Raw genomic sequence first — 16,392 nt, forward strand, 5'->3', positions numbered from 1 at the left:
CTCATCAGTCAGTCATCCCTTCTGCAGGCTCTGACAAAGTATTTAACAGAATTGCTTGTCTAGAAATGCACAGGTGCACAGTTGGGTGTTTGTGGGTTAGGTTGGGGGAGGCATTGAGCAATGGTGAGAGCAAAGATGAAAAGATATGGAGGAGGAGCTGCCAGTGTCAATAAAATCAGAATATAATTTTCAAGGTTCCCCTTGAAAGCATTAGTAGAAGTAGAGAATGCGCTTGTTTTAGTTGACTCGTATCAAACACTGACAGATTATGTTCATATTAATGGTACAATTGATTCCACTTGATGTTTCTGATTAATGTTTTGGTTCTGTGAATAGAAATGACAAAAAATCTATTGTGTTTACTCTGGTTAACTTAAAAAAAAACTTTCAGCTGTAAATTCTTGTTGCAAGTGATGTGTTCCACGGATTGCCCTTTCTACAATGTATAGATTACACTGAACTATTGCATTCATTATCATTTGACTTTGCACCAAAACACAGCAAGTCAGAAGCTGAAAAGATTATGTACTTAATTTATATGTTATCTTGAACAGAAATAAAATTCCACCAGCAATATTTGCCACAGGCCATTCATACATTATGAATCTCACAATGGAAATCCCCTTTATGTACAAATTACTGTTAAATGAATATAATTATGCAGACAAATGATTTATGGATGGGTGTTGGGGGGGGGGGGGGGGGGGGGAGAGAGAGAGAAGAGAAATAGATGTGCTGGTGAGAGATACTACAGATTTCAGGAAATGGGTAGACTTTAATTAACCTAAAAGAGACCTTAATTCCGGCTGGAAAGTTGGGAGGGAGAAATTGAGTGAAGCCACTTTTCTCCCACATGGAGCCAGTGGAAAACAATCTCACGATCAATCAACATGTGCTTACTTGGCTCACATCCAGAGGCTTTGAGGGATAGGCGCCTGTCCCTTTTCACCCAGAGATTTGATGCAAGGGGAAAGTAAAAATGTGCACATTGGTGAAGAGAAGAAATAATACTTTCGGCATAAGCACTATACTTAGGAGTGAATTCTTGAAGCTTCTCAACTTTCTTGCTACTGTCTCCAAGCACAAGATGTTCTGCTACCATATCTGGTTTGCAGCTGGCATTAGTCTTTTTGACATTTCACATAATGAGAAAAGTGGGCTTTAAAAAAAAATCAACATTAAAACCCTTGTGTAAACCAGGGTTGGGATGTTTCATCCACAATACTATACACGGTGATTTATTCATTTTTTAAAAAGAATACATTACCTGATTTCATATATAAAAATACAAACACTTATTTCCTCTTGGGAAGAATGACAACGGCAGACATCTTGAAACAGAAAAATGTTAAAGGAAAAAAGCAAGAAAACACCAAACCATCAGTTAAAATGACTTAAAAAGCAGTTTTGCAAACATGAACACACATGCCAGCACCTTCTGAGCATTTCCGATATATTACAGCCTTGCAAATAACCTGCCCATCTCCAATAGCTTGACAAGAACCAAGTATCTATTCTTGGCCTGTTGCTGCAAGTATCCCTACGTCCCTGTAACTATAGTTTGCACTCTCTCCTATCCCTTATGATCACTTGACTGCAGCAAATTTCAAGTTCTTACTACAGCCGACACTTCCCACACATAAGTGAACTAACCAGTCTTTAATCCACCACAAGGTTAGGCAGTCAACACGTTACAATAGGGCATCAAATATAATTCAGATTCATCCTCTCTATCCAGCAATAACTGTAACCATTCTTATTTCTCCCCCAGTCACCCAAGTAGATGTAAATTAACGAAGCATGAACTAAAATTTGGCAAGTTGGCCAATAAATAAACCAATTACAACAGTCAATATCAATGTGGTCCTGCATCAAAATATCAATTTTACTTCTCAAAAATAACCACAGTGAAATTAAACACTCCATAAATATTTGCATTAAAAACACATTTAACTGATGGAATATTTTGAGACCCTTCTAAAACTGTTTGACACAATTATTATTCCTATCAGTAATACTTGTAAAAGATAAAATAAAATAATGAGGTACTTTAAAAGGATAAAGAAAATCCATTCCATTTTAGAAATGACTGATTGCAATAATAAAACATGACTGCATTTATTTACATTGCAGGTCCTGATAATTGATCTATCGATTGTGACCATTTAGCCACATATTTGTTGCTTACGAGGAATTGCGGGACCAGCACAGAAAGTGCATTAGGAAACGTTGTCAATCATAAAACAAATTGTTTTGATGATTCTTCTTATACAAGATGTAATTTCATCACTTTATTAAGGGAGGGGGGGGGGGGGGGGGGGGGGGGGGAGACTGTAGAAATGTTAATCATTTTTGTTAAAATCTTTTCTACATAGTTATCAAGACTCAGTGTGTAGTCCTGAAATATGCTAATTCTATGGAGTTCTTTAACAAACTGTACAAAGATGAATCATAGAATTTATAGTGCAGAAGGAGGCCATTCGGCCCATCGAGTCTGCACCGGCTCTTTGAAAGAGCACCCTACATCAGCCCATGCCTCCACCCTATGCCCGTAACCCACCTAACCTTTTTGGACACTAATGGCAATTTATCATGGCCAATCCACCTGACCTGCACATCTTTGGACTGTGGGAGGAAACCGGAGCACCCGGAGTGCAGACACGGGAAGAAGGTACAGACTCCACACAGACAGTGACCCAAGCCGGGATCGAACCTGGGATCCTGGAGCTGTGAAGCAACTGAGCTAACCACTGTGCTACCATGCTGCCCTTGTGCTATCTCACAAAATAGCATCAGTAATATTTATTTCATTTTACAGGTCTGAGGACAAGTAAATTTCCAGGTTTACATGTTCTGTGAACTCAAGATTATTCAATGTGTGTAAAATATGTGTACACACACTTCCTATCTATAAAACCTTAGTTTCTGCTATAAACATTTCTCCATTATAAATTCCTACATTTATGTTATAATGGAAAACGTCTTGTAAATAGGTCACACCATGCTGTAATTACATCCTCCCACCAATGGTAAGGGTCTTTTAAACTATGTTCCTTTTCTTCCTTCGTTGCATCTGTGCAGAGTAATTCTTCATTCTTGGCGATTTCAGCTCCCACTCAAAATATTTCCAATTCCTGATCAATGTGAAATTTCCTCCCACCCTCTCCAATTGTTCTTGTAGAGTAGATGAATCTCCTAATCCTTCATTCAGGCATTCAACTACTCCTCTTTGCCTCGTCTTTATGAACATTGCAAATGGCTTTGTCTCAGGCACCATCTTTCTTCATTTTAAAACTGTAGTCAATAACTTTCCTTCAAAATGTCCACTCCAAACCCATCATTCATCTCCAAATATTAGCCTTTCCTCTGTTATCAGCTACCACCTCTTCCAAAGATCTATCTTCTTACCACAGCAGTTAGCTGGAATATAATCGGTTACACCAATGAAAACTAGGCAATGTTTGTTTTTATTTTCCCACCATTTTTTTCTCTTGACCCATGTTGTACCTTTTTTTTCACGGTGTAAGGACCTTTCACCTGTACAATAAGGGAAATGTATAATTCCTTTAAAATGTCTGTGGAATTTGTATTTGTTTTTTGGAATGCTGGAAAGGATTTTTAAGAGTTTGCATCAATTGTAAAGGGATCAATTGCAATTTCCTTGAATAATAATAAATACTGGTCCACGTGACTTGTGACTCTTGACTGGGAACATTATCAACTTGACGGAAATTAACATACAAAAGCCATGCGGCCAAACACAGAAGGGAGCTGCAGACAAAACAGAACTGCACCAGAAGGCACAACAAAGAAGGTGCATTCACAAGGAGCTATGTTTGTACAATACAGTGGAACAGGCAAAAGGCCAAAGCTAGAGCGAGAACAGGGTTGTGATTGGGCAATTTTACTGCTTTTGCTCCCGTTTTGCCAGAGCGACCAAACTGTTTAACGGGATTAATTATAGGGATCAGATAAGAAGTCACTGGAGCATCTGGAATACACTTGCCAGAAACCTGACCTGGGGACCAAATCGTCCATGGGCAGCACTGTTGCTTCACAGCTCCAGGTTCGATTCCCGACTTGGGTCACTGTCTGTGTGGAGTCTGCACATTCTCCCTGTGCTGCGTGGGTTTCCTCCAGGTCCTTTGGTTTCCTCCCACAAGCCCCCAAAAACGTGCTGTTCAGTAATTTGGACATTCTGAATTCTCCCTGTGTATCCGAACAGGCACCGGAATGTGGTGACTAGGGGCTTTTAACAGTAACTTCATTGCAGTGCAAATGGAAGCCTACTTGTGACAATAAAGATTATAATAATAAGATTGATTGGGAAAGTGAGAGATCCTACATACCATAGGCGGAGTTAGTAGAATTTGGAACTGTACGGGGATTGATGCAGGTGCTTGTGGTTGCATAAGAAGTTTCTTTGTTTGACCATCTATTTAAAGTGAAATTTATAACTTTTTATTTGCAGTACCATTTGCCCGTAAATTCATATTCAATTTGCATCGGTTCGGATTCCTGTTAAGTAAAAGATACTAAAAGTGAAATCTCTTTGGTAATTTCTTCGTTTGGGGGTCATTTGGTAAATTTAGCTTATGGCTCCCCCACAAGGATCATAACAATGATCATAAAGAAACCACTGATAGAAAATTAACTTGTTACCAGGACAAGAATAGATGTTTTTATGGAAGAATTAGATTTATGAAAAGTAAGCAGTTTATAAACCAATATACCTCATGAGAGAATGCTACACAGTAGAGTAAACAAGGAATATTGTGCAGTTATATGGAGAAAATTACAGAGAAAATAATCAGTTGGTTGGGGCCACACAAACATTTAACAGTGCAATGATGATTCCTTGCGAGAATTTTTCCCAAGAGCAATATCTGCTGACCTTGGAAATGGTAATGCCACACAGAATAACATACAGCATAAAACTTAAAAACCTGTCCGGTAGGTCTTTTAACGTAGAAGAATTTGGATGGGTCTCACTCACTATCTATTTTCTTCTCGAGTCTTGAGTTGTGCAGCCCGCAAGTTTTAAAGCACTTTCCTGCACAATAGCAATTTGGGACACACAGGAAATAGGGTTTCATAGGATTTCTATATAAAAACCTGAGGTTCACCTGAGGAAGGAACAGTGCTCCAAAAGCGAGTGATTCAAAACAAACCTGTTGGACTTTAACCTGGTGTTGTAAGACATCTTACTGTGCTCACCCCAGTCTAATGTCAGCATCTCCACATTATATATGAAAACAGCAAAATGCTCCTGCCCCTCTCAAACATCAGTCTAGTTATTTGCTACAGAATGCACGCTTAATAGGTCACAAAAAATTGCAATGCAACTGCTCCACTCTGTCCTGAAAATGCACTGATACCAAACAACATCTGTTGTTGCAGATAATGGAAATGCAATCCTTCTATTTTGAGAGTCAATCAGGACAGAAACTGTCTTGATCCATCCCATTAATGCACAAGCACTTACTTTTCAATCTCGCTGTTTTTACACGTCTTCTGTGTCTGCACCTCTAGTTTACCACTCTCCCCATTACTTGTTGAGGGCATTTCTATAAAGAAATCAGATATAGAAGTGAATCCAGGGTATTCCCTTTCATAAGAAATAAATCTGTATTTTTCACAATCACAAATCTAACTATCTGAGACAGGGTATTTATACTATTAGGGATTTTATGCACTGTACTCCAAATAAGAAGTATGCTGGAAACAGCCATAAGTAATTTTAGTTGGAACCTTTAAAGCCAACGAGGACAATTTCAGCTCATATCTTTGGTTGGATTTGAATTTGAGTCCAAGGGCTGAAAAGAACAAATTTTTTGCCCACAGATCTTTTCCCTACATAATATTCAGGTCATGAAAAAAAAGTTGGCAAGTACTGCATCATATAAAATGAACAAAATATACAATATCACATTAGATTTTGTTTGAAATGTTGTGATCTTAACTTAGCTCAGGTGGCAGCACTTCCACCCTAGTCTTACTCACCCTCTTGGGTTCAAAGGCATCAGTCACTCCTGTAAATGTTTCCTTGCCCTAAATCTAGATATATGACAGCATAACCCAGGGGCACAACAAGAATACTCCTTTATGGTCCAAACTGGATACATGTGTCTTTCGAATGTGGCCCTATGTGCCTCTCCAATCTTTGAAAAGCTGACCGAGAAAACACCTGGGGCGCGATTCTCCGACCCCCCCACCGGGTCGGAGAATCGCCGGGTGCCGGCGTGAATCCAGCCCCTGCCGTGTCGCGAATTCTCCGCCACCGGATTCTCCGGTCCGCGATGGGCCGAAGTCCTGCCGCTGTCAAGAACCACTTTTGGGACGGCGGGACACGGCGGCACGGGCAGGCTCCGGGGTCCTGGGGGCGGGGGGTGCCCCCACGGTGGCCTGGCCCACGTTCGGGGCCCACCGATTCGCTGGCGGGCCTGTGCCGTGAGGGCACTCTTTTCCTTCCACCTTCGCCATGGTCTCTACCATGGCGGAGACGGAAGAGACCCCGCCCACTGCGCATGCGCAGGGATGCCGTGAGCGGCCGCTGACGCTCCCACGCATGCGCCGCCCGGCAAAGTCAGTTTCGCACCAGCTGGTGGGGCGGAAATCAGTCCGGCTCGGGCCTAGCCCCTCAAGGTGAGGGCTCGGCCACTCAAGATGCGGAGACTTCCGCAACTTTGGGGCGGCGTGATGCCGGACTGATTCGCGCCGTTTTTGGCGCCGGTCGGCGGACATCGCGCCGGTATCGGAGAATCCCGCCCCTGGTACGGTTAGCTTTAATTACTGCAAGTGAAACAAAATAATTCCTAACTAACTCCAACATTCGGGCAGCGCGATGGCACAGTGGTTAGCACTGGGACTACGGCCCTGAGGAACCGGGTTTGAATCCCGGCCCTGGGTCACTGTTCGTAAGGAGTTTGCACATTCTCCCCGTGTCTGCGTGGGTTTCACCCCCACAACCCAAAGATGTGCAGGTTAGGTGGATTGGCCACGCTAAATTGCCTCTTAATTGGAAAAGAAAATAATTGGGTAATCTAAATTTATTTTTAAAAAGAACTAACTCCAACATTCTCCTTCTAAACCCAATGAAAGCTTTTCCTCGCATGTTTTCATTTAAAGGCCTGATCAGCCATCTGATTGTGCTTGTACCACTGTTATCTTACACTCTCATTCATTATCAAATGGGAAACCATAAACTAGAAAACCCTTGCCAAACGCTTAGCGCCAGAACTTTACAACTCAATGGGTGTAACGTGTTTTGCACGTATGAGGGAAATTACTTCAAAGTCTTTCACATTAGCAATTTTAACCACAGGGACTTCCAGTGGCTACATGTGGTGGACGTCGTACATTGGGTGGCTCCCGCTAGGTTCTCGGTTTTTGGCGCTTTTAGCAAAGTTTTGGAGGGAACCTTTATATGGGCTGTCCTCAGTAAAGTTGTGGGAATTAGAGGATGTTCAAATTCCAATGGAAGAATACGGCACCAAGAGGAATGAGCCGCTAATCCGCCTGAGGGCCTGAGTTCGGTACAGAATTCTGTGGGAGGAAAGATGGTGGGAGCTAGCTCGCCCGGGCGGGGCTGCACCCAATAGGGTGGACATGCTGTCCAAGGTGATGGCGGTGGAGCGCGAGCAGGAGTTTTGGCAAGTATTTTGAGCGAGAAAGGAGATGGTGGGAGATGCTCAAACAGTTGGAGGAAGATACTTTGGCCTCGATAAAGAAGGGTCTTGGAAAGACATTGAAGACGGTGCGCGAGGAAGTGTTGAATGTGGTGGAGGAGATATTGACACGGCGTAGCGACTAGATCACCTCAACGGGAGAGGAGCTGCAGATGGTGGAGGAAAGTACAAGGGGGCTGAGAGCCAAAGTAGAGGACCTGGAGAATAGGTCACGGTGTCAAAATCTTCAGATTGTGGGATTGCCTGGGGGGCCGGGGGACTCGAGGCCAACGGGGTATTTTTGGAAATGTCCGGCAAATTGTTGGAGAAGGAGGAGAACACCTCCCTCTTTGAGCAGAATAGGGCTCATCAGTTGCTCCGGCCGAAGCCAAAAGCAAATGATCCACCAAGAGCTGTGATAGTCTGTTTTCACAGCTATCAGGTAAAGGAGAGGGTCTTGAGATGGGCCAAGCAGAATCGGGAGGGGAGGCGGGAAGGCATTAGTATTTGTATATACCAGGACATCACAATGGAGTTGCCAGAAGGCAGGCAGTCTTTAACAGGGTGAAGGCAGCACTTTACAAAGTGTGATGTGTGGTTAAGGGTGGTCTACCCGGCGAAGCTGAAAATTACACATGACTCGAAGGACCATTCCTTTGAGGAGGCGGAGGTGTTACGAGGGCTGAAGGGCTGTGACTGAACTGAGATTGGACTTTGATTTATTATGTTGTTGTTGGAAGGGGACGGCGAGATATTGGATGTTGAGAGAACCCCATTTTGAATGGTAACGTTGAACATGCGGGGATTGGGTGGACCAGTGAAGGACCATGTTTCACTCGGCCTTTAGTGGTAGGGTCTGGGGGGTAGCGGTACTGGTGAGTTAGGAGAGAGTTAGGTTTCAGATGGAGAAGGTGGTGGCAGATATGTTATAGTAACAGGCTTTGGAGGAGAGGTTGGTGGTGTTGGTCAGTGTGTGTGCCCTGAATTGGGATGATGTAGGGTTTATGAAGAGGATGTTGCTGGCCAGCACAAGCCTGGACATGCTTCAGTCAAAGAGAAAGCGATATGCAGGTGAGGCGGCAAAGGGTAATGGTATGAGAAGGCCATTCACTTGCTGGCGGGACAGGTGGTTGCATCGGAGGCAAGCAAATGCGTTATTTGAGGAGTTTTATAAATGGTTGTATAGGTCAGATACAAAGGTGTTTTTGGAAGGGTTGGACTGTCCCACATTGGAAGAGGAGGTCAGGGCAGGGTTGGAGGAGCCAGTGGGGATTGAGGAGGCTCGGTCAGCGGTAGGGAAGATTTTTTATTTTAAAAATATATTTATTAAAGTTTTTTAACACAATTTTTCTCCCTTACAAACAATAACCCCCCCCCGCCCCCCCCCCCCCGTAACAAAATGACAAGAAATCGCATTGAGCAAGATATATACATGGCAAAATGATATATTTACATAGCTTTGTACACTGGCTCTCTCCCGCAAGTGCCAGTTTTCCCCAACCCTTCATGTTATCTCTTGCTCATCCACCCCCCCCCAGGCAATTCCCCATTCCCCCCCCCACCCCCTTCCCCAGGAGCGGTAGGGAAGATGCAAACAGGTAAAGCACCAGGACCGGATGGGTTCCCGGTGAAATTTTACAAGACATTTTTGGATAGGCCGGTGCCGTTGTTGGGGGGAGATGTTTGAGGCTGCTGTAGCTAGGGGGGCGCTTCCAGAAACGATGGGACAGGCATCTATTTTGTTGTTGTTAAGAAAGCATAAGGACCCCGGTGGAGTGTGGGTCGTATCGGGCCAATATCCCTGTTCAATGTGGATGCCAATATTCTTGCCAAAGTGTTGTCGCCTAGATTGGAGGAGTGCCTTCTGCAGGTGATTGGGAAGGATCAGACGGGGGTTTGTAAAGGGTAAGCAGCTGTCTTCAAATGTGCGGTACTTATAAAAGGTGGTGGCTCCCCATCAGAAGGGAGGGGGGAAAAGAGTCGGAGGCGCTGGATGCGGAGAAGGCGTTTGATCGAGTAGAGTGGAGTTATTTAGGAGGGCACTCCTGGAACGGACCCCGCGGAGAAGGGGGCTTGGTTCTCCCGAGCTTTATTAACCATTACTGGGCTGCCAAAATATTGATGGTCTGGAAGTGGGTAGTGGGGGTGGGGTCGGGTTGGGAGCGGATGAAGGCAGCATCCTGCAACGGTACAGGTTTGGAGGCTTTACTGACGGCGCCCCTGCCGGCTCGGTACTCTACAAGTCCGGTGGTAGTGGCAGCCCCTAAGGGTGTGGGGGCAATGGAGGCAGCATATGAGACTGGAGGGGGCGTCAGTGTGGTCACCGATCTGTGACAATCACCGGTTTGTCCCAGGAGGGGCTGGATGGCGTTTTTAAGGTATGGTAGCGGGCAGGGATTGAGAGGTTTGGGGGATCTATTCATCCAGGAGGGCTTCCCGACCTTGGAGACATTAGAGGAGGAGTTTGATTTTGCCGGTGGGAACGGGTTTCGATATCTTCAAGTGCGGGACTTTGTACGGAGGCAGGTCCCAAGCTTTCCTCGCCTCCCCTGAGGGGACTACAGGATAAAGCGCTATCAAAAACAGGGGTTAGAGGTGGGAAAGTTCGGAGATATACAGGAATTGTTAGAGTGGGGAAGGGGCCCCTATCAGAGAGGTGAAGAGGGAAGTAGGAAGAGGAGCTAGGAGGGGAGCTGGAAAATTGAACTGTGGGGAAAAGAGCCTTGAAAAGGGGTAAATGCATCCTCGTCCTGTGCTTGGCTTAGCACGATTCAGTTCAAGGTAGTCCACAAGGCCCACATAACGGTAGTCCGGATGAGTAGGTTCTTTGAGGTGGAGGACAGATGTGGATGGTGTGGGGGTAGCCCGGCCAACCATGTTCATATGTTTTGTGCATGTTCGAAACTGAGGGAATTCTGGCAGGGATTTGCGGATATTATGTCAGAAATTCTAGACGGTAGGGGTAACTCCAAGTCCAGAATTGGCAATATTTGGGGTGTCGGAGGATCTGGGGACAAAGGGGGGGGGGGGGGGGGGAGGGAGGCAGATATCCTGGCCTTCTCCTCCCTGGTAGCCCGGAGACGTATCTTGCTGAGATGGAGGGACTCAGAGCCCCTGAAGTCAGGAGTGTGAGTCAGCGATTTGATAGGGTTTCTCAGTCTGGAGAAAATCAAGTTCGCTCTGAGAGGATCAATACAGGGCTTTGCCCGGAGTTGGCAACCGTTCATCGATTTCTTTAAAAAAAATTGAACATCAGCAGTAAGGGGGGGGGGGTGGAGGGAGGAGGGGGGGACAGGAGGCATGGTAATGTTAAATAAGGACGGGGAACTTAGTATACGGGTAATTGGGGACAGGGCGGGGAGAAGTGGGGGACGTGGTTTATTGTTCTTTTAGGGGGTATTTTGTGCATCGACCCGCACGGTTGTTTTAGAAATGTCGACATGTTAAATTGAGAAATTTTCAAATGCTTCAATAAAAATATTTTCTAAAAAAAGAGTGGAGTTATTTGTTTGTGGTGTTGAAACGGTTTGGGATTTGGCCTAAGTTTATTGCATGGGTCAAATTGCTGTATAAGGAACCAAAGACTAGCGTTCTTACGAATGAGGTGAACTCGGGATATTTTCAGCTGCATAGGGGAATGAGACAGGGGGTGCTCCATGTCCCCCTTTTTGTTTGCGCTGGCGTTAGAGCCCTTGGCCAATGTGCTGAGGAGCTCGGATGAGTTGGGGGGATAGTGTGTGGGGGAGGGGGGTGGGGGGGGGGGGGGCGGGGGAGGAGGAAGAGAGAGAGAGACAGAGAGAGAGAGAGATATCACTGGGTGTTCCTGTATGCTGATGGCCTGTTATATATTTCCAATCGGGGTACCACAATGGGGGGATATAATGGGGCTGCAGAAGCGTTTGGGGGCTTTTTCAGTATACAAATTGAATTTGGAAAAGAGCGAGTGCTTTTTGGTCTCCCCGCCAGGGACTGGCTTGGCTTGGGGGATTGCTGTTTCATGTGGTGACTACTCACTTCAGGTATCTGGGACCCCGCTTTGTTAATTGAATTTTATGAGCCCTGGTGGGCAGGGTCAAGGCCGATTTGTTGAGGTGGGTCAGCCTCCCCCCTATCATTAACAGCCTTAATGCATGCAGCAAAGATTAATGTTTTGCTGAAGTTTATATTTTTATTCCATTGTTTAGCGGTCTTCTTGCCGAAAGCGTTTTTATATGGGGATGGAATGGTTGATTTTGTAGGTTTGTCTGGGCAGGTACGGTAGCAAGGATTCGGAAGAAGGTGCTTCAGAGAGGGAGACAGTCAGGGGGTTTGGCTCTGATGAATCTGATGTAATATTATTGGGCGGGCGAACGCCAAGAAAGTGCAGGGTTGGGATAGGGAGCTGGAGGCAATGCGGGGGAGGATGGATGCAGGTTTTATGGAGGGGATTGAGGTTGCGGGTGCTGGCAACGGCGCTGCTTCCATTTGCCCCAGGGAAATATTCGGGTAGTCTGGTGGTGGTGAATGAGGCAATTTCGACAACAATTTAAGTTAGGGGCGGGTCAAGGCTGATGGCGATTCGAGAGAATCATTTGTTTGAGCAGGCGAGAATGGAAGCTAGGTTTGGGGGATGGGAAGAACGGGGGGTGGAAATGAAGGACTTATTCTTGGAAGTGCAGTTTGCGAGCTTAGAGGAGTTGACAGAGAAGTTTAGGATTCCATGGGGAGAGGTCTTTAGGTGTTTGCAAATGTGGGATTTTGCGAGTAAGGTTTTCCCGATGTTTCTGGTGACTCCGCCCTCAATGGAACGGGTGTTGTCGGTGAGGTCATCTCAGCGATTTATGGGTGGATTCTGGAGGAGGATTCGGTGTTGTTGGAGGGGGTTGAAGCCAAGTGGGAGGATGAGGTGGGGGTGGCGCTGAAGGAGGGGTCCAGGTGTGAGGAGCTGCGGAGGGTGAACGCCTCAACCTCGTGTGCGAGAGTGGGGTTAATACAGTTAACTGAGGTGCACAGGGCACACCTGTCGAGGTCAAGGATGAGTCGGTTGTTCGAGGGGGTGGAGGATACTTGCGAGCGGTGTGGGAGAGGTACAGCCAACCATGTACATATGTTCTGGTCCTGTCTGTAGTTGGAGAAATTTTGGACGTTTTTTTTTTCAGCACGTCGGCGATCTTGCACTTTGACTTGAAGCCTAGTCCACGGAGGGCCTTATTTGTGGTGTCGTCGGACCTGCTGGAGCTACAGAGGGGGGGCGCAGGGATGTTTTAGCCTTCGCCTCACTGATTGCTCGCTGACGGGTCCTGTTAGGGTGGAGGTCAGCTACTCCGCCCTGTGCCTCAGTGCAGCTAAGGGACCTGATGGAGTCCCTGCACCTCGAGAAGGTGGAGTTCACGTTGAGGGTGACAATTGAGGGGTTCCAGAAGACATGGTGTCTGTTTACTCTGCATTTCAAAGAGTTAGTTACCATCATCTGCTTGGGGGAGAGGATTATTTTTTGTGTCATGGGGGGGGGTTCTTTTCTTATTCTTTTGTGCAGTTTTGTTTTATGTATAAAATGTTAAAAAGGTGAATAAATATATTTTCAAAAAAGAAAGCAATTTTAACTACCACGTCGTCTAAGCGCCCTGCCGATGGCGCAGGCGGCCATGGTCTTCCAAACTTTCCAAACATGAGCGGATAACCTTGCTGTTGGGAGTTCTAGTTATCTAGTCTTTAATATTGTCTAACAGCTTCCTTTGTTGTCGGCCTATTGCTCTTCCTTCATTAAGCCTTCCGGAGGTGATTAGGCATTCCAACCCTTCTGCAGGGTTAACATGTCCGAAAACTCAATTTGTCTTATTTTAAGAGTTCTCTTGTTCTTCCGGCCACATTTAGTAATTCGTTTTTTTTTTTCTTTTCTCCACCTAGCTTACCCTAAGGATCCTTCAGGCACTACATTTCAAAGCTGTTGATTTTCTTTTCTTCCTTTTTCCCAATGCTCCAAGCTTCACATCCATAATTCATTACTGAGCAGATATAACTACCTCAGTCCCTTTGTTTAAACTTGTAGAAATACACCTTGCTTTGAAACACAGCCCTAAATATAACTTGTTTTTAAATCCTTTTGTGGCAAAAGGATCAATAAGAATCCCAGAATGCAATGAGCACTTTAGGATCTCCTAAAGACCGAAAAATGTGCTAGCAAGTGCAAGTTTTTTCTTCTTCATTCAGGCTTTCTTTCTCCAAAATTCCTGATCCACGTTAACAGAGAAATCTCTCCCCAATTACCCACATCAATCCAACACCAGCCCATGATAATTTCTGGAGTAACATTAAGGATGCACAAAAGATTAACCATTCAGATCTCCTATTATGGTGGCTCACTTACAAACATAGCTAAGCCAGGATAACTTATGAACTTATATCATTCAGACTAAAATCAAACTTTCACCGTGTCTAACTACCTACCATCACTCGCCCATTTGGAAAATTCTGGTGTTATTCTGTTGCTCGGGGTTCCACCACTGCAAAAGTTAAAATACAACCTGGTTAGGATCATATTTATTAACAGCACGGTGTTTTATTTAGAAATGCAGATTGCATTCAAGAATCTAAGAATCCAAAATTCACATACAAAACAATTATTTTGTGCTAGAGGAGGACTTTGAAGGATTCAAAGTAGTGCAACTAACCCATTTACAGAGGTAGGGAAAGAGTGAATAAATTAATTCACTTCTCAGAAGACAAACTGCTACTGGAATGAGGGCATAATACAAGTTTTTAGTAAATGAAGGATTTCAATGCAATAGTTGTAAAGAATAGAAAGATGATTATAAACTGGGGAACCAGATTGTAAGGAATACATGGTTTCACCAATGTGGTTCAGTTAAAGCACCCAAAAAGGAAATGGACAGATTGCCACATTAACAAAGAATTGGCAGATTCTGAGAAATAAAAACAGTCTGAGAGCTCCTTATACATGAACCCAATCGATGGAAAAATAGATCCTGGAGGCAGCAATGCAAAGGTCAAATTAACAATCAAAAGTACAGTTTCTGAATCATTAGGAACTCAGTAAACTTATTAGAATTACTCGCATCTGGTGACAGAGCTAATAGTTCAATAAAACCCAAATTACTTGAAATGGTGAGTTTTAATCGCAAAGAGGTCAAGAATAAAAGTTATCCTCCATACATCGAGTTATTCTTTTCTCGTTTTTCATATATTTAAGAATAGCACCTTAGTTTTATTTTAAACTCAAACCTCAGATGGGGAATTCTGAACGATGCGATACTTCCATTTCACATACTAATTCTTCCTGTGGTTTCTGACTGAGAATAACAATATAGATGTGATTAATAGTGAATTATAAGTGCGCCTACTAAGAATTGGATTGAAACTACATCAAATTCATCTCACGCGATCCAGACTGAGGTAGTGCTCATTCCATTTGTTCTACATCAAGCATAATGTCACAGAAGTAAAAGGTTAAACATTTTGACTAATTATGCTTTCCAACACCAAAAATCCAAAAAAAAAAAATTATTAATTGGAATGGGGGAAATTAGCATTTTTGAGCTAAAAATCACTAATATAGACCTTTAAAGAGGGATACATAACCAGATTTTTACTGTAAAGAAACAAATGCTGTACTAAATTTCTACTTACTTAAGCACAGCACCTCGGAGTGCCTCTCTCTCTTTGGCCTCCCCTGGTTCTTCTCCAGTGCAAGGTATAATGTCTGCCTCTGTGTACCTGTTACCAAAGTTAAGGAAACAACCAAGCTACAAAACATCATCAGCTGAACTAAAATTAGCCTTGGTAAGCTGGTATTTATTTGGGTTATATCGCTGGGAAGTATATTTTGTGTCAATGCTTTGAGTTATGATCTTAACAAAAATACTGCAGTCATGGCTACAGTAGCAAAGATAAGATTGATGGCAACTTGGAAAAGCAACAATTCAATTCAACATGAAATTATTTTCAGATCTGTCATTTCAATTTCAGCTACAACAGATATTTTACAGGAATATGTTGGCATTTACATCACCCAACAGCATTGCCAGCCCCAAGTTGGTCACCATGCCCTTTTAAGCTGGTACTTAAATATCACTCAGGCAGGAGCATCTGTGGCTCTCTACTCTATATTAGGCATTGTGATAATATGTAGATGGAACACACTATTAGCAGAAATATTATTCATTACTGATTTAAACATGAATATACTTTTTGCCAAAAAGTACACAAGAGATTCTTCAGAAAGAAATAAGTAAAAGCAGACTATCCAAAATCACTGCAAGTCCATGATTATCTGACAGAACAAAAGAATCAAAGCATGCAGCTATTAATCAAAAAAGGATACTGTGGTTTCCCATATTCTAGGGTGTCATCTCCATCCACATCAAGATCTGCATCACTGTCATGATTCTCTTTACTGCTGCAGGTGACAAAGCCGGATCCTATGTTGAAAAGGAGGGGGGTGGAAGCATGTCATTAAAAATCCTTTAAGTCCTATCTTCTTGCACTTAATTCATTCTCCTTCTGAATTTTTTAAAAATTTCATTCGACCTACATTATTTTTTAAAGACATTTTAAGTTCACAACTAGGCTCAGTGGCCTAATTAAGTTTGAAATAGGCTTGAGGTAAGAACTGATTCGAGGAAAGGGAAGGTTAAAATGAAAGAACAGCCGCTGATGCTGGCCATGATGTGGTACCAATGGTTGAGGTTGTTGGAGGTCAGTCATCTCAGTCCTGGGACATCACTGC

General features: G+C 44.0%; 1 protein-coding gene across 6 annotated transcripts in view; it reads right to left on the bottom strand.

Annotated features, from left to right (window-relative positions):
• Positions 1–16,392, bottom strand: part of rnf220a (ring finger protein 220a) — a 617,071-nt gene that overhangs the window by 72,540 nt on the left and 528,139 nt on the right. For all 6 annotated transcript variants that reach the window (XM_072510766.1, XM_072510765.1, XM_072510764.1 and 3 more), the window contains exons 9-12: positions 15,988–16,084; positions 15,294–15,380; positions 14,094–14,149; positions 5,486–5,567 (exon numbers count right to left, since the gene is read on the bottom strand). In XM_072510766.1, the coding sequence (XP_072366867.1) occupies positions 5,486–5,567; positions 14,094–14,149; positions 15,294–15,380; positions 15,988–16,084 (322 nt within the window). The remainder of the gene's footprint in view (positions 1–5,485; positions 5,568–14,093; positions 14,150–15,293; positions 15,381–15,987; positions 16,085–16,392) is intronic.

This window comes from Scyliorhinus torazame, chromosome 7 (genome assembly GCF_047496885.1).
Source record: "Scyliorhinus torazame isolate Kashiwa2021f chromosome 7, sScyTor2.1, whole genome shotgun sequence".
Classification (NCBI taxonomy): Eukaryota; Metazoa; Chordata; class Chondrichthyes; order Carcharhiniformes; family Scyliorhinidae; genus Scyliorhinus; species Scyliorhinus torazame.